This window comes from Neolamprologus multifasciatus, chromosome 1 (assembly GCF_963576455.1).
Source record: "Neolamprologus multifasciatus chromosome 1, fNeoMul1.2, whole genome shotgun sequence".
NCBI lineage: Eukaryota > Metazoa > Chordata > Actinopteri > Cichliformes > Cichlidae > Neolamprologus > Neolamprologus multifasciatus.
In genome coordinates this window covers 36,502,832-36,527,808 of record NC_140439.1, presented here as the reverse complement: position 1 = coordinate 36,527,808, position 24,977 = coordinate 36,502,832, and the positions used below count along the sequence as shown (strand labels likewise).

General features: G+C 39.5%; 1 protein-coding gene across 3 annotated transcripts in view; it reads right to left on the bottom strand.

Moving 5' to 3' along the window:
* LOC146526191 (neural-cadherin-like) overlaps positions 1-24,977 on the bottom strand; it is a 381,462-nt gene that overhangs the window by 178,214 nt on the left and 178,271 nt on the right. For all 3 annotated transcript variants that reach the window (XM_085183449.1, XM_085183576.1, XM_085183527.1), the window contains exons 16-20: positions 21,854-21,997; positions 7,685-7,805; positions 7,442-7,604; positions 4,152-4,820; positions 1,039-1,230 (exon numbers count right to left, since the gene is read on the bottom strand). In XM_085183449.1, coding sequence (XP_085039575.1) covers positions 1,039-1,230; positions 4,152-4,820; positions 7,442-7,604; positions 7,685-7,805; positions 21,854-21,997 — 1,289 coding nt within the window. The remainder of the gene's footprint in view (positions 1-1,038; positions 1,231-4,151; positions 4,821-7,441; positions 7,605-7,684; positions 7,806-21,853; positions 21,998-24,977) is intronic.

Sequence of the window (24,977 nt, the reverse complement as noted above, 5' to 3'; positions counted from 1 at the left end):
AAAAGCAAATAAATGCCACAAGATTTTTGCATCACCTTGACAAAGTTGTTATTGGGGTGTGGCTTATGGATTGTTTGTTTAGGACAACAAAAATATTGTTGCCCAAGAGTTTCATTTTAATTTAATTTTAAGAGGTTAAGGAGGCGTAAAAAGAAAAATATTAAATCAGAGTATGAAGCCAGTTATTCACCATTGAGAAAGTTAAAAACATACATTAGCATGTTGCTAATTAGTGAGAAGCTTGACTGCAAATATCCAAGAAAACACACAAAAACCACAATGTTAACAGTAAAAAGGCTTTATGTGAGACAACCTGTGTAACTTGGTTGTATTCTTGTAACTTCTAAGAATCAAAGAAAAGAATTAAGATACTATATGTAGGAGGAAGTGTTTGGATTGGCTCATATCATAAAGGAAGAGCAGCATAAGTTGTCTTCAAAATGGCCAGTTCGAAAGCATTAGTAAAATCCAAAGCAGATAGAAGGTTCCTCTGGGTTCGCAACACTTATATCCATTTATATCCTTTTAGAATTCGAGGTTACTTTCTAGCAACTTTCTGTCAGTTCTACCAGTATAAAAACTTGCCTGGGGGACTTTTCTTATTCTTATCTGTAACTGACACATGACACTGTCAGACTGCCTTTATGCTATTGTCTTCACCTTCACCACTCTTTACATTAGCTGTTGATGGAAGGGCTAACAGGTTGGTTTAAGACATTTATGATCATTGCTTACAAAATTCTAAAAGCCTGTCCTCCCATCAGTTTTGACAATGCTCAAAAATGTTCCAGGATTGTTCTGCATGTGAATGCAGCCAAACTTTAAACACCGATTAAAAGTCAATTTATTTCTAAAACCTTAAATTCAGTGTAATTTTCCATCTTCCATTCACTGTCAGCTGAATGGAAGATGTTTCATACTGTCAGCTGAAAGTTCACATGACTATTATGAAAAGGAATCCAATGAATTAGAGAGAAATCTGAATCAAAGTTGTTTTCAATAGTGAAAGCCTTTGTAATTGAAATGCCTTCCACATACCTTCAGTGTCAGGTTGAACCTCTGCTCGCTGTGCCGTTCGTAGTCCAGACGTTTCTTAAGCCGCAAGGTGCCGCGCTGCTCCTGCTTGTGACTGACCATATAGAACTTTTGCTCTTGGTCTCCAGACACGACACTAAAGGTCAGCTGGGCGTTTTCACCAATGTCCCTGTCCTCTGCTGCAAGATCCAAGACCTTAGAACAAGTTACAACCAGCAATTACATCGTGTTAAGGGAACTGGCGATTTACATTTTTGACAATAAAAAAAATTAAAAGCAAAGCGCTAAATCTCCGAACAATAAAGAAAACCCAGGTTTTCTGAATGTAGTTACGATAAACATGGACACGACTGTCTCTGCATATTTCTGACAAGAGCAAATTATCCATCATTTTTAATATGATACAGGAAAGCTTGCAAAAATAACTCCGACTGTGTTCATTTGTTAAGAATAGAATTATCAATATCCCTGCCCCATCCCCACAGAGGACTTCCCATGATGCAGTGCAGTATAAAACTGAATTGTACTGAAAACGTTGACATAAAGGCCCATTTAACAGCATCTATCTCTCATGTAAAACTGGTGATCAAGAGTTTCTTGCTTTTCTAAGACAACCCTACTGCAAAACAAAGAGCTCACCTCTGAACCTATGAATTCTGAGGTCTGATTAAAAGTTTAATCTAAGTCACGGCTGGTCAAATAATCTTCTGTAAGAAACATGAATGAAACCTGCAGCTTGTCAGATGAATATTAGGTGTTAGGTTTTAATGTGAATTTAATTTCAAGATTTGTGAAGATACCAGAATCCGATCGTTCTCATAATGCACGAGCCATTCGGCAAGTTCGACTCCAAAAAATAATTATATCTGGTCACAATGGCCCCATATTGCATGTTTTCTTGTTATTTATTTTTGTTTTTCAAACACACTAAGAAACAAATTACCACAATGTTGTAGTTCTGTGCTTGTTAATGCCTTTGGTTTTATTGTTTCAGATCTTTTAGTGTCAGATAAAAAAGGTGACACTAAAAGATCTGGGATGATTTTGTTGCAGACTGACATAAAGCGAGATGTTAAATATAGGAATTGTAACAGCAACTATTCCATCCATCCATCCATTCGCTTCCGCTTCTCCTTTTCAGGGTCGCGGGGGCGCTGGAGCCTATCCCAGCTGTCATAGGGCGAGAGGCGGGGTACACCCTGGACAGGTCGCCAGTCTGTCACAGGGCCAACACAGAGGGACAGACAACTATCCACACTCACTCGCACATTCACACCTAATGGCAATTTGGATTATCCAATTAACCTATCCCCACAAGCTGCATGTCTTTGGACGGTGGGAGGAAGCTGGAGTACCCGGAGGGAACCCACGCAAACACGGGGAGAACTTGCAAACTCCACACAGAAAGACCCCGGCCTGATGGTGGAATTGAACTCAGGACCTTCTTGCTGTGCGGCAACAGTGCTAACCACCGTGCCGCCTCAGCAACAATCCCAACAATAGGAATTGTTGGGATTGTTGCTGCTGTTGGACTCGATGTGCAGCTTTCCCCTGGAGTGGCCAAAAAGTATAAAAGTATAGAACCTGCCAAACAAAGTTGAAGGAGGTTGGCTCTGAAACACACTCGTAAACCGAGTGGTTGCAATAATTTTTGTCACCCTCACTGCTCAGGGACATTTATCTTGCTGTATTAAAGCTGCAATAATTTTCTGCACACGAAAATGTTTTGTTTTCTGTCTGAAATTAAAAGGAGAGGAAAAAAGGATTTCTGAAAAACGTGTTAGTGCGTAAAACACAATAAAGAAAAGTCATTATGAAAAATGCCTCATGTTGTACTTGAACTCAGGTCCTTCAACATACAAGAGAGTGGTGAGCGAGTGGTAACTCTGACACTAAGCCAACATGAAAGAAGTAAGAGATAGCTGGCTCTCTATTCTGAGTTGAAGCACACAGAACACAATCAAGACAGCTGTTCTGAGGCATGAATGGTCTATCTATGACCAGTGTTGGGGAGTAACGGAATACATGTACCGCCGTTACGTATTTAAAATACAAAATATGAGTAACTGTATTCCGTTACAGTTACCGTTTAAAAAGGTGGTATTTAGAATACAGTTACTTTGTTGAAATAAATGGATTACACGGCGGTACTTCCCTGTTTCATATTGTGGCGGGTCAGGCCTGTTTGGGTTTTGTTTGACAGCTATGTTCTGTTGTTCCAGGCGGCAGCGTTACGGTTGCCATGGTTACAGGGTGACGCTCTCTCTCTGCGTGTTTCCTGGGTGAGAGAGGCCTTTTTGTTGTTGTTGTGCTAAGCTAATAGGCAGAATGCTACAGGTATAGCTCTAAAGAATGTAGCATCATAGGCAGTGTAGTCCGTGCTGCAGGGAGAATGGACTGCCATACACGTTATGTGTCTGTGAGCGAGGGAGGGAGAAAAAGGAAAAGTACGAGCTGTCATCCAGCAAAAACGGGAGCTGGAAGCATGTAAATATAATAATAACCACTGCAGCCAAGAAGAGAGCCTGACGAGCCCAGTTGTAAGTAAGCTATTAAGACTCGACTGTACACCGTGTTCGTGTTTTCCTCCAAAAACAATAAGTTCTGTTGGAGCTGCCTTTCAACGCCTCTCTCTGTCTCTCGCTAGCAAAGTGGATCCAGACAACAAAGTAAAGCTAGTTTTCGGCTACGAGCCCGACACAGAACCCACCATATTAGCCAGAGGTCCCTTTACTACGGTTCGGAGCCGCAGACCTTCAGTAACAGTAATAAATCACAGCAATAGTACATTCATGTAGTTGTAAACAGCATGATAATATATTAAGTAATCCAAGTATTCAGAATACGTTACTCTCATTGAGTAACGTAACAGAATACGTTACAGAATACATTTTGGGGCATGTATTCTGTATTCTGTAATGGAATACATTTTAAAAGTAACCTTCCCAACACTGTCTATGACAAACGGTGTGAGACTAGTTAGAAAAATAACTGATAGCATAATCCTGCTTTGGGAATTTGGGAATGCTGCTTTGCAACAACTCCACCAATAAGAAAACGAGCAGTGAGCTGTCTTAAGGAGTATTGTTTTTGTGATAGCAACACCAGCCACCCACCTCTGCATTGGGCTCTGCGTTCTCAGAAATCCTCGCCAGGCAGGAGTGATCAGTGAATCTTGGAGCGTGGTCGTTCACATCTTTGATCAGAATAGTAGCAGTTCCCGTTCCTGCCATCCCTCCCCCATCCCTGGCTTCCACCACCAGGAGGTAGGACTCGACTTGTTCCCGGTCTAGCCCACCTATGCCTACAGTGATGGTGCCCGTGGTGGGATTGATGGTAAACATTTCTGAGAAGGTGGGGACTCCGCCCAGCTCCGCATTAGTGGCATCTAAACTCCCCACAATCCTGTAAGAGAGCACAGCGTTCTGCCCCACAGCCGAGTCGTCCAGGTCGGTCGCCGTCATTTCCATCACCGACGTCCCTGCTGCTGAGTTCTCTGCTACTTCCCCGTGACAGCTGGGAGCGCACGTGAAGATGGGCGCGTTGTCATTTATGTCCCATACGTTGATGATGACATCTGTGAAACCTGTCAGACCTTCGCCGCCCTCATCTGTGGCCAGGACGACGAAACGCCAGACAGCGCGCTCCTCGCGGTCGAGCGTCCGCTGGGCATAGATCTTCCCCGTGACCTCATCGATTATGAATTCGCTGTCTGCACCTTGGCCGTGGAGAGAGTAACGCAGGGCCTCCTGGTCGGCGTCCTTATCTGGGTCAGTTGCCGTTACCTGCAATGTGAAAGGCACGGTGAGCCAGGCGAGGCAACAATCTTACAATCACGGAGCTTTTACACCGTTGCTGACTTGGTCGTGACATCATGACTCACAGCACTCCATAAGTGCCCCGTGCAGCTTTGTACTCGCTGGTATTTAAATCTGGCAAAGGGCCATCTTTTTAACCCCGAGCCTCACCTTTCCTCCCCCTCTTCTGTCTGCACATTTTGCTCATCTTCATCACATTAGCAGCAGTAATATCAGGTCAGGCCAAAGTTGCTTTAACTTAACACAGTAATTACAGAATGACTGAGAGAGAAAATGTATGTGTGCTTCTACAGAGGACTATTAAATCCACATATTAGAGACATTTGTGAAACCCAAACTTGATGTGTACACATGTACAATTTAATAACTCACATAGTCGACAAAACTCAAATACCTACTTCAACATAATCAACAAATATGCAGTTAAACAAAAGAAACCGTTTGAGTTTTACGTGGGTTTGTAAAAGGGAAACGACATCAGGTTTACCTGTGTTACTGTTGTGGTCTACCTAAGACTTTCTATTTAGACATCTTACTCCTCCGAGGACCAGAGAGCGGTAGAAAATAAAATTCTGTTTTTCCTCTGACAGCTGTTAAATGTTAAATTAAAAATACTACTTAATATTAGCTACAGGAGCTGGTTAAAAAATGTCTCCAGTTGCTTCTTTGAAGAGAACCTGTTATGATCAGTATCAGCTGCATATTTTTATGCTTGAGCTATACCAGAGCAACTCTGTATAATTCATAGTTTAAAATAACCCTCACTTATTCACCCCCTTAAGTTCACCCTGCGTCTAAAACAAGCTGCTTTGGCTCATCTCTCTTTAAGCCAACTTCCTACTGATTGACATGGTTGGTGGGGCTTCGGTGCTAACAATCAAAGGTTGTATGAAGATATCTTCTCTCTGTGACATCATGCAGATCCACAAACAATAACTAAATAAAGAAAGAAAGAAAACTTAGTTTAGAGCAGCCAGAGCTCAAAGCAAATTGACTAGATAGATATGAGCTCATAGGAAGTTTTATCAACCAGGCTATGCAGAAGTGCATCTCTGATTGGTCAACAGCAGCAGAAGACACCAGGAGCCACTCCTGTCAGCTAAGAACAAGAAACTGAGGCTCACCAGAATTGGACAACAGAAACCTGAAAAGCCTGATCCGGTGAGTCAGTTTTCACATGGATCCATCCTGTCTTGTATCAGTGGCTCAGGCTGGTGCTGTGATGTTGTGGGGAATATTATCTTGGGTCCCTTAGCACCAACACAGCATTGTTTAAACAACCTTTGTGACATTATTTGCTGCATAGCCTCCAGAGATGCAATCCGATTACTTTTTTCAAGTAACAAGTAAGGGATTACTATTGCAAAAACAGTAATTAGATTACCAATACTTTCCCGTAGGAACGCTGCGTTACTGCGTTACTAAAACCGTGATTTTTTTGCGAGAATGTCTCGTGACAGTGACGTAAGCGAGCGCGACGTTAGTGACAACAGCTGTGTGCAGATCAACAATGGATAATAAATCGAGTGCGGGAGAGAGTATGAGCGTGCAGCGTTTAAAGCGTGGAAGTACTGACCTTACTTTGAGTTTGATTCCATAAAAAGTGACAAAAACATTAGTGTCCGTTGTGTGTGGGAAGAAAACTTCTTTTTACAGCAAAAAAACCCCTAAACTTCCGAGCAAGCACCGAGTAGCTACGACGTAATGGGAAACTCACAGAGAAACTCGCGGATTCTTCCACTGACCGCAGCACACCTGCACCAGGGTAAACCTCCGCCTACTTTAGTCCTGCTTTACAGGTGAAAATAGAGCAAAAGGACCGCTAGTCTTTGACTTTATTTATTTTCTGCTGTGTTTTACTTGCATCTATTTGAAAGAGTGAGTGTAAATACACACACAAAAAAATATATATTTTATGTGCTGGAATGTGCAGAAAATAGGTTTAAATGTTAAACTAATTTCTTCCAGTCAGAGAATGTTGCATATAATTAAATTTTTTGCTTGATGCATAAAGTTAAAAGATTAAAACTAATAAAACAAGTTTTAAAAAGAGACTTTTCCATTTGATTACATTTTGTATGATGATTATGCAGAAAAAGAATTGGGCTGAAAGATCTATCGCTTTATCACCTATTCAGGTTGTAAATCGTGTTTTTAAAAAGTAACTAAGTAACTAAGTAATTAATTACTTTTGAAAATAAGTAATCAGTAAAGTAACGGGATTACTTTTTTAGGGAAGTAATCAGTAATTAGTTGCTGATTACTTTTTTCAAGTAACTTGACCAACACTGATAGCCTCTACTCTTTTTTTGAGAAGCGTGAGAGGTTTAAGGGAGAGTTCACCTCAAACTCAAATACCGTCTTCTCTGTTGGCCTGTAGTGCTATTTATGTTCATGTTTGTAGCGCAAATAAATAAACTGACAAAACTCAGCAGCAATGCATCAGTGAACATATTTATGTAGAATATAGTTTATTCCTTCTCTTAGTAGTCATATATAGATAAATTAACAATACTGTAACTAAAAAGAGGACCACAAAAAACAACAAAAACACACACTTCATCTGACTGAGTCAGCTTGGACCGTACCTGCAACACAAACACTGGAGAACCATCCAGCTCCTCTGTCACGCTGCCGTAGTACTCGTTAACAGTAAACACCGGAGCCTCGTCATTCTTGTTTACCACGTTCACTGTCACAGTTGTGTAATCTTCCCACTTCCCATCTGAAGCCAGAAGATGAAGCTTGTACCTGAACACAAGTTTCAACTTTGTCAGGGATGGACAATCGTTCAGCAAGCTTGGAGGATTCTCCTCTGAGTGAGTTCCTACCTTTTGTTCTGTTCGTAGTCCAGAGGCTGGGCTATAAAGATAGTGCCCACCTCTGGTTCCACATCAAACACCCCTCCTGTGTTTCCTGATGTGATCTGGTACCGCAGCTTAGCGTTTCCACCTGCAAACCAGTGTAAGGATGAAGACAAATTAACAGTGACAGTAGAAATGGAGCTGTAGAGAGGAAAAGTTATGGAGTTTAGTTTTTGTATTTGTAAAAAGAAAGAGCTTTGGTGAAGGCTTGATCACCCGCGGGCTAGAAGTACCCATTTCACTCGGTACTGCTGGTTTCTGCTTAACCCAAGATCCGTCTCAGTTAACAGGGACAGACAGCAGCCTGCTTTAGCTGACAGAACAGAATTCAGATACTAAGTCTTCGATCTGAAAAGGAGCCAGCGTCCGTCCTTACAGAGGTGATTGCCATTGCCTAACATGTAAGAATTTCATCCACGTGACAAGAAATCTCTTAAAAAGTAAAAATCAGATATTTTAGAGCCATTCACAGAAAAGAAGGCGGCTTTACGGTTACCTCTGATTCTAACAATTTGATCACAAAATAAATTGTGACCTTTACCAACAATACAAATAGATACGTGCCAATTATTTCTACCAATCCTTCCAAACTACAAAGAAATTCACCCATTTTTAAAAAGAGAAATTTAAGCATACTGTTTATTCTTCATACTGAAGACTTTAAATCAAATACTTGTTCTTCTTTATGGGATATTTAAAAAAATACACTTGTTCACTAAAAATAATTAAAAAGTGCAGCATGCAAATCCCAAATATTTGATCACAAAACATCAATTATCAATCAGAAGATTATAGCAATCGAGCCTTTTAAGCTATTAAATCTGACAACAGTGGGATTTAAATCGCTTTTAAGGGCGTTAACATTGTTACAAAGCCAGAAAACTGCAAAAAATACCAATAAATACAATCCATCTCTTAATTGTTGTTGTTAATGTTATCTATTAACTTTCTATGTCGGGCGCAGTCTTTGGTAGAAGTAGTGTGTATTGCTTGTGAGCGTGGATGGGAACAAACTGCACAAGACATCAAAGTAAGTGTTAGGAGTTGGGTGCTCGCCTCTGTCAGTGCGCCCCAGGGTGGCTGTGGCTACAATGTAGCTGCCATCACCAGTGTGTGAATGTGTGTGTGAATGGGTGGATGACTGGTTGTGTAAAGCGCTTTTTTGGGTCCTTAGGGACTAATAAAGCGCTATACAAATACAGGCCATTTACCATTTACAGGCCATTCAAGTAACACTGCACTGAAAGATGTTTAGTGGTTTTGTATAAATGCCGAATAGTGGATATTTTTAATATCATAACTCTCAAGGAGATGACACTAAGCTCTCTTTTCAACTGAAGATGAATGATTTCCATGATACCGATGGTTTCGGAAAAGTTGTGTCCTAAAGAACACCTATTGTGCAGCCAAGAATAAAACCTTTCACCGTTAGCAGACTTACTGAAGTCAAAGTAAACTTATTGTCAGAGGAATGTGAACAGAATTCAGACAGTGGTGTTTATATTAACAAAGACGCATGTGGGAATTCATATAAAGGTAGCAAAATACAACAAAAATGAGTGCACCCAGTTCAAGATCACATAAAATGCCATTTATCAATATGTAAAGTACTTTTTTATGTGTCTTTTAAACAGAGTTCTCACTGTGGTCATAGGTCGTACACACATGAGCACTGAGACAATAATTAGAAAACCTGTATAAACAGAAACCCTACAAATCTGCATTGTACAAATTACCTCTGAACTTCAGAATTTTCTCAGTTTTAACCCTATGGACCTACATTATGTTTCCACACTGGAAAGAACTGCCACAATCTGAGCAGCAATCACGAGGTTCGGAAAGAGCTTTAGTGCCACTAATCAAAAGTGATTTCCTCCAAATAAATAACGTTATGGGCAGTCTGCTACTTGTTCAATCATTTAAAAAAAACAATGCATAAAACAATAACTTCAGACTTATCAGGTCAACGAGTGCAAATAAGAGTTCGTATTGACCACAAACATGGCTTGTACAATTCAGAGTACAACCCACATTCAATCAGGCTCTAATCTATAAACTTTATTGCACATTCACTGTCAATTTAGAATCAAACATTGACCTAACATGAATGTTTCTGGCAGCTTGCAGAGTTTAAATGACACTGCGTAATATCTTAATAGTCCGAGAAATAAACCCTTGCTAGTGCTTTGATGTAATACTTCAATACTAAATATTGCCAAAGAAAATGAAAAGAAGCCTGATGAATATCCGGAGCACATTTGGTCTTTGGTCAGATTACACCGGTGGTTCTCAAAGAGTTTGACCAGAGTTTTGACAGATGGGGCGCAAATCACCTGGCAGAACAGTCATGCGGAACTAGGGATGGGTATCGAAAACCGGTTCTTGTTGAGAACCGGTTCCCACTGTTTCAATTCCTAGGAATTGTTTGCCATTTTTGCAAACGATTCCCTTATCGATTCCAGTCGCCCCGAATGACGTCACCACATTGCGGAGCGTCATTTACCTGGCAGGAAACAGCGCCTAAGCGGCTCAAACGCTCAAAAGTTTGGTTATACTTTACGAGAACGGATGACAACAGGGCAACTTGCAATACTTGAAAAGTAGATATTTCATTTAAGGAAGGAAACACTACGAAAATGCAAAAGAATTTGCTCACAAAACACGCGATAACCTTAAATGAATGTCGTGTTTTTAATTCCGCTCCGGACTCGTGAATCTCAACCCAGCAGCAGCGGTAACGTTTGCACGTCCTCTCCCGTTAATGCGGCAGGTAAATAATCAACTAACAGTGCATATTATGTTAGCGCGATCTGCCTTATTACAAAACCTGCCATTACTGTGCATTTAGGTGACCATGATGAGAGAGACAGACAGAGTCTGGCTGCCTCAGATGCTGGCAGTTCTCGCTGCAGTCTACCGGTAGCGTCTCCTTTCAGGCCAGGATAGATGAATGTCACCGAGCAGTGACTCAGTTTGTGGTAAAAGGCTTGCACCCATTTGCCACAGCAGATGATTTTCGGTAAGTGAATGTGTTTAATTGTAGGCAGGGACATTACTGGATATTCTTGTGTAATTGCTACAGAAGAATATTTATTTTATTATTTTACATTTACAATTTTCTTTCCTGGGGACCCAGTGACACCCTATTGAAGAGCCGTAGGCTGGATCTCTTAAGATCTCACTGTTGGGTTTGTAAGGCCATGTTACTCCTAAATTTTATCTTGTTCAAAGCGAAGATATAAAAAAAAGTTCTAAGCTAATCGAACTTAGGGTTCTCCTTTTTTAAAAAGAATCGATAAGAGAATCGATAAAGTATCGAATCGTTAAACAGAATCGAAAATGGAATCGGAATCGTGAAAATCTTATCAATACCCATCCCTATGCGGAACTAATGTTTAACATCAGAATCACTTTTACGGCGGAATAAAGACATTTGCGTCAGTTACGTTAATAATATGCGGATCTGCTGCAACAGATAGCTGCAGTGTGTACTGAAAGGTGCGAATCTGTGGTCCGAGGTCGTGCCAAAGTAGGTATCCTTTGTTTCCCTTTCGTCGGGAGCACGCACTGGGCTGTCCGAATCACGGACAAACAGTATCCCATATTCTTGATTTTTAGTTCACAAACACCTCTGATAATGACTAACTACTCCTGAAATGTTGGAGGTTTTAGCTCTGTACAGTTACAGAAGAATACCAATAATTATCAGTCAAAATGTCCTTGGTTTATTGAAACAATCCCGTCCGATAATACGTGAGAACAATCAATGTACCATTTTCTGTTGTAACCCACAAACTGAACAGTAATGTAACAACACTTATCTTTCACTAAAACTGTTTATTACACGTCTAGGATGTTGTAACGGAGGCAGAGTCAGCTGGATCCACTCTCCCTGCACAGTGAATGCTCCTGATGCAAAGGAAACAAATTTTGACTGGGACACCTACTTTGGCACGCCGGCGAGGCGTTATTGGGGACGCATCCACCTCCCCCGCTTCCACGCCACAGACCGCGCCCCACCACAGCTCTGCTGTCAAAAACAGGCTCACTGCAGCCACTAAGAGTGATTAGTATTAAACCCTCACTAAATTATATATTTTTAATCTCTGTTCACAAATTTCTGGATGTCTTTTTTCCTTTTTTTAACAAGACTAAGACTGAACTTTATTTTCCATGTTTGGCAATGTTCACATTCTATTTAATGTGTTGCTTTTTTGAAGAAAGGGTGTAGTCTGATGAAGCAGTCTAGTGACAAAAGTTACAAATAGTTGTCTGAAAGGAAAGCTGTTTGTTTAAAACAAAAAGTACCGAAGGATTGATTGTGAATGAGTTTATGATCTAAATAAAGCTGCAGCTCAGCTTTTCTGTCATTGTTTTGTTTAGATGGGGCGTGAAAATATTTCTTCCTGCCACGTGGGGAACGATGTAAAAAGTTTAAGAACCACTGGATTACACCAAGATACACTTGTTGTGTTGGGGTCCAGATTCTGGCCTAAACCTGGCCAGGAGAACCTGCTGACTGCAAAATCCAGATAGTAATGCACAGAGGTTGTAGCATTACTAGGTTGCATTTCATGACTACAAAATAGTGGATCGCTGTGTGTGTGTGTGTGTCCCAGAATATTGTGTAACAGGATTAATTTCTAGTCTTCAGAAACCAGCAAGATAAGGGCATGATGATAATTCATAACTGCCAGTATCACATGAGGGTTTCTAAAGAGTTCCCCCTCATGAGGAAGAAACACTCCCATGATGAAATCTCGTAAACAGATTTAGGTCTCTATGACAATCACAGCATCTGGACCACACAAAAAACACACAAACACAGTGTCTGTCCTGACAGTCTGCAAAAAGCTTTACACTGTTAAATTGATAATTATAGAAACTTACTTAAAAACATCTCAAAATTCAGGATACAAGGGAGTATTCCACATGTAGAACTATGTAACACAGGAGGGCCTTAAATAGAGATTTAACCAAAGGGATGTCTATGCAGGCAGCATTTTGCCCATCGCACATCACTTTGTAGCTGATAGCTTGTTGTTAGCAGATGTCCCAGGTTCTGGTTGCCTTGGTAACCCTCTAATGCAATGACCATCTTGTCATATGTCTATCAGCCATACCCTGCTGCTTGCTTTTAAGTTAAGAAAAGTGTACAAGGGGTTATTTCACCAGTCGCCACTAAGTGTTTTGGTTGTTTACCACGTCGCTGATAATCTTATGTCAGGGGTCTGCAACCTTTAACACCCAAAGAGCCACTTGGACCCGGTTTCTACGCAAAAGAAAACACTGGGAGCCGCAAATACTTTTTGAAATCTAAAATGAAGATAACACTGTATATATTGTTTTTTACTTTTATGCTTTGTGTGAACAACTAAAGTAAGTAAAGTTTATTTGTGTACAGCGCTTTTCACAGACAGGCAGTCACAAAGCGCTGTACACAAATATTAAAATAAACAATACAATCAATAGACATTATGCACAATGTAAAAGATCAAATGTAAATAATGTAAAGAATATAAAATACGTAGATCAACAAAAGGCTTGTTTGAACAGAAAAGTTTTTAACTGCTTTTTAAAAGAATCCAGAACAACTAAGGTGTGTTGCTTATGAAATCCATTAAGTGCTACAGAGAAAATTACATTTTATTTATGTAATTAACACATTTTGAACTCTTAAAGAAATATAACAAAAGGAAAGACACCCAGCTGAACTAAAATGATCCAGCAAACAAAACTGTTGTGAGCCGCCCCCCTTATATCACCTTTGGGCTTTTGGAGCCTTGACCTGACTTTTAAAAAGTAATTGGAAAAAAAGCACTATGCTGCTGAAAAAGGAAAAATAGATATTTGCAAAATTCCGCCTAAATATGTATTTTACCTGGTTAATGTGTGTGGCGGGGCGTGGTCTGCAGGACCGCTGCAGGGGAAGCGGACGCACCTGAGCGGCACCCACAATCACGCCTCGCCACCTTAAAGTCTGCGCTCTCTCTGCTGTTGTGTTGTCGGGCTGTGAGCTGAAAAGCTACAGCCGGCTGTATGCATACAGCCACCATGTGTGAAAAGTGGTCAGTAAAGAGAAGCTGAAAAGCATGTTCATGCAAACATCGTCGGGTCTGCCGTGATATGTTTACAATAAGACTTATGGTCCTGACCGCTGCGCACAGCGTCTGCAAATCGGGGCTTTCATCTTTACGCAGGACTGTAAGCTGTCATCTGTGAGGTGTGAGCGGTGTTTGTTTTAACATAGTTCATGGTGGAGCTGCTGACATAATGTGGATCCGAAGATCCATAACTGGCCTACCTGGGGTCGAAAGTATCGATAAATGCACGGCGTTTCGGCGGGTACACCGGCTTCCGCGAGTGTGACGCTTATTTTGAGTGATGAAAAAATAATATAATTTTATTTTTATATTTCAAAATCACAATAATCTTCCAATTTAGAACTACACGTTAAAAAAAGAACTAAACACAAATAAAATGTAGTTCAGCTAAATAGTTCTATTTTCCCAAACCACCCGGAGCCGCAGTATAAGGACTAAAGAGCCGCAGGTTGCCGACCCCTGTCTTATGTGGACACTACACAGAGTCTTGCACAATATGATCTACATGATGTTTCCCATGTTGCGTTGAATATAAGATACAAAACAAATATCTTTATTTGCGGCGAAATATCTCAGTCCTCTTTGAGGATGCTCCATTTTTTACTTGTGTTTTCAGGTGTTTCACTGATTTATGGAGAGATGTTTTGCTGTTCCTTAGAGGCATTTTTTCTTCTCTCTGATGCTCGTTTACTTTCTTCATAAGGGAATTCTCCAAATTGCCCCAATGGTGTTCTATTGGACTCAATCAGGTAAAATGGCCTGACACTCGTCTTTGTGTTTTTTTGTGTGCTCCAAGAATTTCTCACTTTGTGGGGGCGTAAATCCTTTTACTAGGTTAAATTATGAATACGTTTCTTCCTAATAGGGGACAAAAACAAATCCATCTCATTTAAATTATTAAATCAAGGTTAATATGTGTTTTAAGGTTTAGGCTTGGGAATAAGCAGTTAAGGTTAAGATAAGTCCAGAAAACATCCTCTGGAGTCACAGATTTGTGCATCTGTCTCTCCTCAATTTGTGTTTTGTTGTCTGTATATTGCAGTTTAAGTGAAATACAGCACCTAGGGAGATGGGAGTTTTAAAATTGGCACATCTGGGAAAAACATTAATTTTCTCTCCATTTGTTTGTTTGTTTTAACCGCTGTATCACTCCCTCTGCTGTGTTTTTCCCCCTTTAGGTCTCAGCGGTTTTCTAAATACTTAAGAGATTCAGACAAACTAAAAAAAAAACAGAGAATGCGAGTGAACCGAAAGGATGCAATTACGTATATCCCCTGATGTCTCATTTAAAATGAAAACAGACAGACGGTACAAAACGATCTGGATTAGAGCATTCTCCTCTCCTCTTCCTTGACTTTCATCTCATTAATAAGCTGTGAATCCCATCTCGTCTTCAGAGGGTTCTCCTTTCCCTTTCATATTAACATTAGGGTGGTAGATGCAACAGCGATTGAGATGCAGACCTGGGCTTTATCCGTAATTGCATTTAGGGGAACGTTTGTTGATCAGCTTCTAATAGATTTTTATTAAAAAAGCTTTGCATTGATTAAATGAGGTAGAGAAAGAATTTTGGAAATAAGAACAAAAAGATTTTAGCGCCGACGTATTCAGAATTCAACAAAAATAATATGTCGCTGTTAAAAACATTTCATTTTCATACAATTTTCCACAGCAGATTAAAAGTGCAGTACATACGTTTGTTAAAATCATTTTAGTTGCATATATAATACTACAAGTTATGTTAAGCAGTCCTGTTTAAACTTACAATTGAAAGCAAAGTGTTCACGGTCACTTAAACATTAAATTACTCAAAATGTTATCATCTTATTATAATTCATTCACTTAATTTGTTAATTAAGGAAGTAAAAACAAAGAAGATCATGTAGAAATGATCATGTTCAACTCTTTAACGTAGTAGCTTCTCATTGTGTTGTAGATAAGACATAAGTTTTAGTGTACACTGAGGGCCATGGGAGCATTGCAATTTCAAATTCCTGTGTATGACTGTACATATGGTCTTTGACAAAACAGCTGACTTTGACTTTTGACCTATTGGCAGTTCAAATGAATGTCTTTTTACAGTTTTTCACTGTCTAATACCATAGACTACCACAACTACTTCTATTTTTATTGTTATTGTTATGTAATCTTATGCTAGACAAATACAATCTTAGTCTACATGTGCCAGGTGCAAACGTGCACTTCTATGCTGATGATACAGTTATTTACAGCTGTGGTTCAACTCTTGTCCAAGCCATTGACTCCTTGCAGAAAGCCTTTTTTGCTGTCCAGCACTCATTACTTCAGCTTAAACTTGTTCTCAACGCAGACAAAACAAAGCTCATGTTGTTTTCTAAATCAAGGAGACGAGCCCAAACAATCCCATCACCACTCTTGAAGGTAATAAAATAGAGTTGGTTCACAGCTATAAATATCTGGGAACCTTAATTGATGACTCGCTTACCTTCAAACCACATGTAGAGACTCTTGTGAAAAACCTGAAGTTAAAACTGAGATTTTATTTTCAAAATAAGTTGTGTTCCTCTTTTAATACAAAGAAGCGGCTTGTTGCTGCAACATTCTTGCCTGTGCTGGATTATGGAGATATTCTATATATGAATGCTTCTGCTCAATGTCTTCGAATGGTTGATTCTGTGTATCGTGCTTCTCTGAGGTTCATCACTAACCGTAGATTTCAGACTCACCACTGTGAGTTATACTCTCAGGTAGGATGGCCTGCTTTGGTAAGTCGGAGGAACTCTTGTTTATACAGTTTTATATATAAGGCGATACTTGGGTTGCTGCCTTCTTATTTATGTTCCCTGCTTGTAATGAAACATGCTGGTCGGTATTCTCTTCGTCCGCATGGTTACTTGTTACTTTCTGTTCCATTTGCCCGAACTGAACTTGGTAAAAGAGCTTTTGTCCATTTAGCATCCTCGGCTTGGAACAAACTGCAGAAGGAAAATGACTGAATTCATTTCATTAAGTGCTTTTAAATCTAAACTACGAATCCTTGAGGCCAAGTCCATAACATGCAACTGTTTCAATTAGATTGATTGTCATTTTAACTGACTTTTTTGTTTTTTTATTTATTTATCTTTTTTTTATTTGAATTTTATTGAATTTTATTTTATTTTATTTGTATTCTTTCACTTCTTGTTGCATGTGTGTTGTTGCTGCCTGTGTTTGAGTAATTTCTGTAACTGTGAGACACCTGCTGCTGCCTATCTTGGCCAGGTCTCCCTTGAAAAAGAGGTTTTTAATCTCAATGGGATTTTCCTGGTTAAATAAAAGTTAATAAATAAAATACAATAATCAAAACATAAAGTCAAATTTAAAGTATTTTCCATTTTGTGATTTGTTTTGAGATTTTTTAAATTAATATTTGATCTAACAAACTTTTCAAGTCATTGTAATGTAGACAAAATAGTATCAAAGTAAATATTCAATTATGCTGTATTGAACATTCAGCGACACGAGTCACCAGGTAAACAGCACTCAGCTTTCATGGAGAGAGAAAAACATCAACTTTGGTGAAACTAGTGTTGGGGGTAAGTACCTGCTGGGGAGGTTCTCCTTAAACTACACCTTTTGATTGTCTTTGCTTTTGCACTGCAAACAGAAACTCTGCAGCCAGTAATGAAACGCCACCTTTTGTCGTTCACCTTTATTTCTCTGTAATCCTGTTTCCTCCTCTTCATTTCCCCAAGAATGGTAAGTGCTCTTGTTAACATGGCCAGTGTTTCAGTCTAACACTTTATTTAATGGAAGTTGCTGCTGCTGCAGTCAAGTATTAGACCAGCCATCGTACACTGTATTACTTCCTCTTAGTCTGGGAAAGTACCTAAAAAACTGCAATTCCTAAAAGAGGCCTTAAAACAGTTTAGGGACTATGATGTTTCAAGTTCTTGCAGTGGAGTGAGGAAAGGGGGTACTACTGCCAGCGGGCTTGTGTCACTAAGAACTTTTGGAGTTATTATTTCTTTTTGATTTGCTATTTAGTGAAGTTAAACATTCTTAAAGATGTCAGACAATCAAAGGAGTCATTAACTAGAGTCTGTGCTAGAGGTTCAAAATTGCCATTTGAAACTATGCAAACATTTTACATCTTCAAACTGCACTTGTCTCTAGTGGTTTCAGCAATTATTTTACATGGACTGTTAATGACTGTGGCTAACTGCTATATATTAGCTGTGTGATATGAACAGGCATCGTTCTGTCCTCATTACTGGCAGCAGTGTAGAAATCACTTCAACAATCTCCTTCTTTTCCTCCTTCATTAACTTAACATTCTGCACTCCTCGCAAGGAAAGAAGAAAAATCAAGCATGCACACACATTACAGCTCCCTGTGGTGGTAACTTTATTCTGAACTCCAGCAGTCTGTTGCTCTCTGTGTGTGTTCGTGTGTGTGTGTGTGTGTGTGTGTGCGCATTAAGGCAAGCACTGATGAGCAGAAATTTTAAATTATTTCTCTAAGGCTTATTTTTACCGTTTTGGAAAAGAAAAAATTATTTAATGATAAATAAATCTAAATAGTGAATAGCTTTGGTTTTTAAAAAGGATTGTGAGCGACTTGCTTACAGGTTTAATTCACTGGACGTTTTATCGGCAAAAACACTACCAGCACTAACACTGCGCTGAGTGAAACTGAAGTGGTCTGAATCATGACGGAAGCCCAAAGAGTCAGCCCCCCTTTTTAATGCAGCCCTGACAGTTAATTTTCCTCTCTTGTCTGTAACTAAGGCACTGCTTCCGATGGGCGATCCCTAACTGGCACATAATATGTTTCAGATGTGCACAATTTTTTTAAAAAAGCCTAGAAGTGAAACGTGGGGCCTGTCAGTGTAGGCAGAAACATTTTATGAATTCAATTTGAATTACAGGTGCAATTATAAACGACAGTTAAGGCAGAAGACCGGCTACAACATCTGGATTGCGGTGAAAAGAAAAAAAAAAATCGCTGCACGCAAGTTCAGTTGCAGCAGTTGTGTTTCCTGTTTGAGTCAACAGTGACAGATTGCTGGAAGCTTGCTGACAAATGAGCAGTGATCAGACTAACACAAATACAACTGCAGGAAATGTGAGTCGATGTGTGGGCGTGGCTTGTAAGTGTAAAGCTCTTTGATGAATAACAGACGCAGGTAAGTTTATATATTATATTCATAAACACCTCTTGCTACATTATTTTTTCGAAGGTTTCCTTTTTAATTTTTTGAATCTTCTTTGTCATTCAATAGATCTTAAAAAGGGAGAAAGTTAAATTTATTATATAGCTGCTACAAGCTATAAAGAGCTTCTAGCATCTGTGTTTCTATTTCTTTTTCTCAGACGGATGATATTTTTCTACATTTCAAAAAGTTCAAAATAACTTTTTTTTGTTTAAAAGTAACATGAACAGGAGCATATTTGTAAATCCGGTTTTAAAGTTGTATTACAGAAAACAGATATCAAAACTGAATACACTGAGTTATAAAATAGGGCTTTATGCAAGTTACATGAGAGGTATTTTTTAAAAGTACTACGCTCTTCTTGGTTTAACCGGTCACACTGTAGCAAGTCAGCCAGCTTGCTTTTATTATTTGTTGGTTATGCTATATCCAAGTTTCCAATGTATTTGCTAAGTTTAGTCACTTTTAATACATTAGTAAAAACTGAATTAAATAACCTACATATGGACACAAAAGAAAAGTCAATGTCCATCAAAAGTCCATCATATAGAAATAAATCAATACAGTTGGACTGTGTTGGCTGAAAATTCATGTTGGTTTCAAAAACTGCATTTATTACTCTAATGAGGACCTATTATACACAGCTCTCTCTGTTCTTCAGGACATAATAAAAATAATCTACTTCTTTGCAGGTCTGAAAATGAGGTAAATACAACTTCAGAGGAACAGCACAACCCTATCATATTGGGGCAGCTGTAGTTTGGGAAGCAGAGCAAGTTAAAGGGAAGGTTGTTGGATTCGATCATTGCCCGTTCTGGTCTGCATGCCAAAGTACACGTAATGCACAGTACCATGTTTGCAGTCACAGCATATCAGCATAAACATCTCATACCAACAAGAACATCAAGAACAGAGGTCGAGGGGCGATGATTTGGGTTTGTGTTGCAGCCAGAGACCTGGGCACCTTGCAGTCATTGAGTTGAGCATGAACTCATCTGTATACCAAAGTATTCTAGAGTCAAATGTTAGGCCACCTGGCCGACAGCTGAAGCTCGGCCCGAGTTGGCTCATGCCATGGGACAATAATCCCCAAAACCAGCAAATCCAAACTGGATGGCTGAAAAAGAAATGAACCACGGTGCTGCAAAGGCCCAGTCCAGACAACCCCACTGAAATGCTGTGGTGACACAGAAGATGATTACTTTAAGTTATTGCTACTAAAAGTGTTTCGAACAAGCTGTTATATCAAGAGATGTACTCAGTTTTTCACACACTGCTTCTGCATTTTGGCTTAGTTTTTATTCATTCAAGTCAGTTTTATTTATATAGCACCAAAGTGCACCAAAGCACTTTATACCGTATGGTACGGACCCTACAGTAATACAGAGAAAATCCAAATAATTGGACAACACATGGAGCAAACACATGGAGAGAGACAGACCAGGTAAGACTAGATCATTTTTATTTCCCCCCGATATGAAACCTGAAGTGAAAGCAGGTGTACTCTACTTTTTACCATGACTACAGTTTATTTCAGAACTAATAATAATAATAATAATAATAATAATAATAATAATACATTTTATTTGAAAGCGCCTTTCAAAACACTCAAGGTCGCTGTACACAGTAGAATAAAAGCAACATAAAAGCAAGAAGTTAACAGAATCATAAACTGAGGGGTTGTGATATGTAAACCTATCCTAGTCCAAGAATCCAGGAATAAAAATATGGAGCTAGAAATGAACATAATTAGGTCCCCTTTGACCTTATGATGATGAACATGTATCAGTTTTCAACTTTTCATGTTCAAAAGTCAAATGAAACAGTGTTAAATAAATATAGAGGGAATCTTTCCGGTATTACATACACGCTCTTTTTATTAATTTTTTAAACTCCAGTTCAGTTTCTTTATCTCAAAGGCATTAATTCACTCTGCTTTGATAGCCAAAAAAGAGCTACTGTTTCCCACACGCCTCTCTCTGCCCAAGTAAGTCCAAACGTGACTCGTAGACTCTCTTTCAGCTCGGTTTCAGTCACCCACCACTGTAAATAGCTTTGGCTGTTTATAGTGAGCATTTAATATTTTATTTTATTTACAATCGGTAGATTTTGTTCCTTGCTGTCGCTACCACTTCAGGAAACATGCATTAAATATTAGCTGTGTGTTCTTCCTGAGTGCAATTATGGTCTTGTCTTTTCTGTCATGAGCTGACATTTGCCTCTGGCCATGACAGCTGAGTTTCTTGGCGTGTTCCCCCACAACGATAAATCTTTTCATTTTGGGACTTTGGAAAGCTCTCATATCCTAACATGGCTCCATAATTAGTGTTTTTAATTAGGGAAGTTCAGTGAAAGGATGAACCAGTCTTTAAGATGTCTGGAATTAAAAGTACCTGGTACATCGACTCAGGACCACGTTCTCAAACGAAAACAGTGTTTATTTTAGAATAAAGCCAATTTGCCATTGATGACTTTTAAAAAATGACAACATTAATAGCAGGAATTTAAAGGCTGTAGTAAGAATAAGAATCCTTGACTACAGTAAAGATGATTTTTTTTTGTGAAACCATTGAAAGGTTTTATTAAAAGAGTTCAGTTTTCTGTTTCAACCTCTCTATTGCAGTTTTTTATTACATGTTTTACACTGCAAACCTTTCCTCAAAGTAATACGGGGTTACACAAAAGCAGTGAAAGGTGAAAGTTTTTCTTTGGTGAAGGGAAAGCAAAACACTTCAGCAATGAGCTGGAGAAAATGTGCTCAATATTGAACATACAGTGCCATCGCCATCATCACTCCTACATATCCCGAAATTCTGAAATGCACAAGTACATGCAGAATCCTTTATCCGTGCCACCCACCTTCATCCCCGTCGTTGGCGCTGACTGTGAGAATGGCAAAGCCCACATCAGCGTCCTCATCCACATCGACTTCATAAGACGCCTGTGCAAACTCCGGCTTGTTATCGTTGACGTCGCTAATAAAAATGCGTACGTATGCCGTGTCTGGAAAAAAAGTAAGACAGAGACACTATTATTAAGATGAGGCTGTTCTTATTCCATCACTTTTTTAAAAAGGAAACTATCATTTGCAGTGATGCAGATAAAAAGGTACAAAACAATAACGGCTGTCTAATGACTCGGGTAAAGTTTGTAGCATGCGTGCTTGTTGTTTTTGTCTGCTTCCACTTGTCTTTGCACTAGGATGATGTTGGAGTAAATGTGCAGTCATATTCGTTGTGTTCCCACTAGTGCTGTCAGCGTTAATCTTGTTGAAATGACATTAACGCCACAACACGGCAAATCTCCGTTAATGAGCTACCACGGATCGCCCTGTGCGTGGGGCTGGACGGCCAACACGTTAACGAGCTAACTGCGCTAACACACTAGTTCCCACCAATGTAATTGAGCATTGCTGGCACATCCAACATACTGTTTTACTTTTGTCCATGACGCGCTTACCTTCAGGGTCATACGTCACATGAAAACCAAAATAGTTCCAAAGGCCAGATCTGAATGAGGGTGGGGGAGGTTCAATTTGCCATGTTGCACCGAGCTTAGCTTCTGTCTTGCTAGCTTGCACTGCGCTCAGTGAATCTGTGCTCGACTGCTCCGCCTAGGCTGCACTGTCAACCGCAGATCCACTGAGCGCTCAACACAGACAGCACCGTCAGAAGGAAAGTTGATAAAATAAATTAAAAAATGTGTATTGTTCGATACATATGCGTACCGAACCGAAAGCACTGTATCGAACGGTTCAATATCAATACGAATATCGTTGCACCCCTAATATGTGTGTATGTGTGTGTGTATATATATATATATATATATATATATTTTTTTAATTAATTAATTAATTTTTTCTTTTTTTTTTATCCATTGTTGTCTTTCCGGTGCTTTTATATCTGCCATCTGTCTCCACATTTTCACTCTGTGTTACTGGTAAATTCAGCTGGTTGTGCTTCTTTACAGCATCCAACCACAGGCTGAAGCAGAGTATGAAGCACCCTGGGGGGTCAGTGTAACGCTCAGCAGTTGAGCAACCCAACACACCATATTTCCTTTGATATCTGTATCAAAACGAGCATAATTTGCAATACAGCTTCAAGATGAGATAAAATATTTAAACCGGGGTGGAAGAGTTGGTATACAGTTCGTGGCACAAATAGCAAGCTAATGTACAGATGCCAGAGCTTTTCAAGTGTTCAGAGTCTGTCGGAGAGAAAAAGGTAAGAAGAGGCGAAACATGAATACAGGAAGTGGAAAAGCAGATGTAGCAGTCATCCCCTTATCCTCCCTCTCATCTGTTAATGATGCCCACTCATCCATGTTTTCACACTTTCGTGCATGTGTTAAAACTATGAACCCAAATCCACCCCAACACGAGTTGCGAGTAGCAGCTTTCTGCCTGTGAAAACAGTGTTAATCAGAATGATCCTTTCTGACTAATTGACTGTCTGTTGTCTCTAGTTTGCAACATCTCTTGGTGTTGCAGAGCAATTTATGTGTGCTGGGATGATGTTGCTACCCGATATGCTGACCTTGCTTACCTGAAATGCTAAAAGTCGTCACTGGTATAAAAGTGATGAAACTCTTTTACGAAACATAACATAACACCCCACTTGTTAGCCAATGACAGCTGGACAGACTCCAGACCAGCAGAGACCCTGAATGGAACAAGTGGAAGAAGACGGATGGATGGATGGATAATGTACTACTACACCAAAGCCACAATTTAGAGGGGGAAGCAATATAAGCTCCTTTTTCTATCTTATATAAAGCTTATGCCGAACATCCACCAATCTAATCATTCAAAGCTGCTTTTTGCTGTAAGCCATAGATTGTACTTGTGACTATGGCTGAATTTCTCTGAGGACCAGAGGAAGCACTGTAATTCCTTCTAATTCCAGTTGAGATGAGTTACACTGAGTCCACATTAAGGCTTGTTAATGCTCTTGTCTTTGCAGCAGTCATAAATGGACTTTTTTGACTACTGAATGTATAAAAATGAATATTCTACTTGAGCACTCAAAGAACTTTATACAACTTGCCTCTTTCACCCATTCATTTAAGCTCTTTTTTACCTATGCTCTACCTAAGTGCTTTCTATCCAATACGCACACTCTGATGGCTGCATCAGACAGCAAACTGGAGTTCAGTGTCTTACCCAAGAATACTTTGGCATGCAGACTGGAACAGCCAGGGGCTGAACTACCAAAGGACAGGATAAGCAATGTATGGGTCTGAAACTCAAAGCTACCTGTTCCCTAAAACATAGCCTGCTTTTAATCTAATTGAGATCTAAAATTATGAAATGAACATCATGCTGTCTTCAGTTGCACTTAAAACTCACAATAAAGGCAATAAAATCATCAGTAAAATGTTTACTGAGGTCAGAGATCGAGTTAGCTAAAGGCAATTCCACAGTTTTCTAGATCCTGGCTATAAGACCTTTTTCCTTCCCAAAATATGATTGTACGAGAGCCTACACTATTTATTTATTCGGGACTCAAGTCTATATTTTCTGTGAGAATTAACCTTTATCTGTTAAATAATGTCCAATATGATCACTAATGTGACAATTTGTTATGCATAAAGATTCGTTTAAACCAGGGGTGTCCAACTCCAGGCCTCGAGGGCCGGTGTCCTGCAGGTTTTAGATATCACCCTGGGTCAACACACCTGAAGCAAATGATTCGTTTCAGGCCTCTGGAGAACTTCAAGACATGTTGAGAAGGTAATTTAGCCATTTAAAAGTTTGTGTTGGATCAAGGACTCGTCTAAAACCTGCAGGACACCGGCCCTCAAGGCCTGGAGTGGGACACCCCTGGTTTAAACCATCTTTGCTACTGAGAAATGTATCTATCATTTTGCATATGTCTATCCAAATAAAAATCTGCCTTGCTGGCAGATACAAGTAAAGCGTTACTGTAATCCAAAGCGTGGATGTACTTACATTACTTTAAGTTTTAGTCCATAAAAAGTG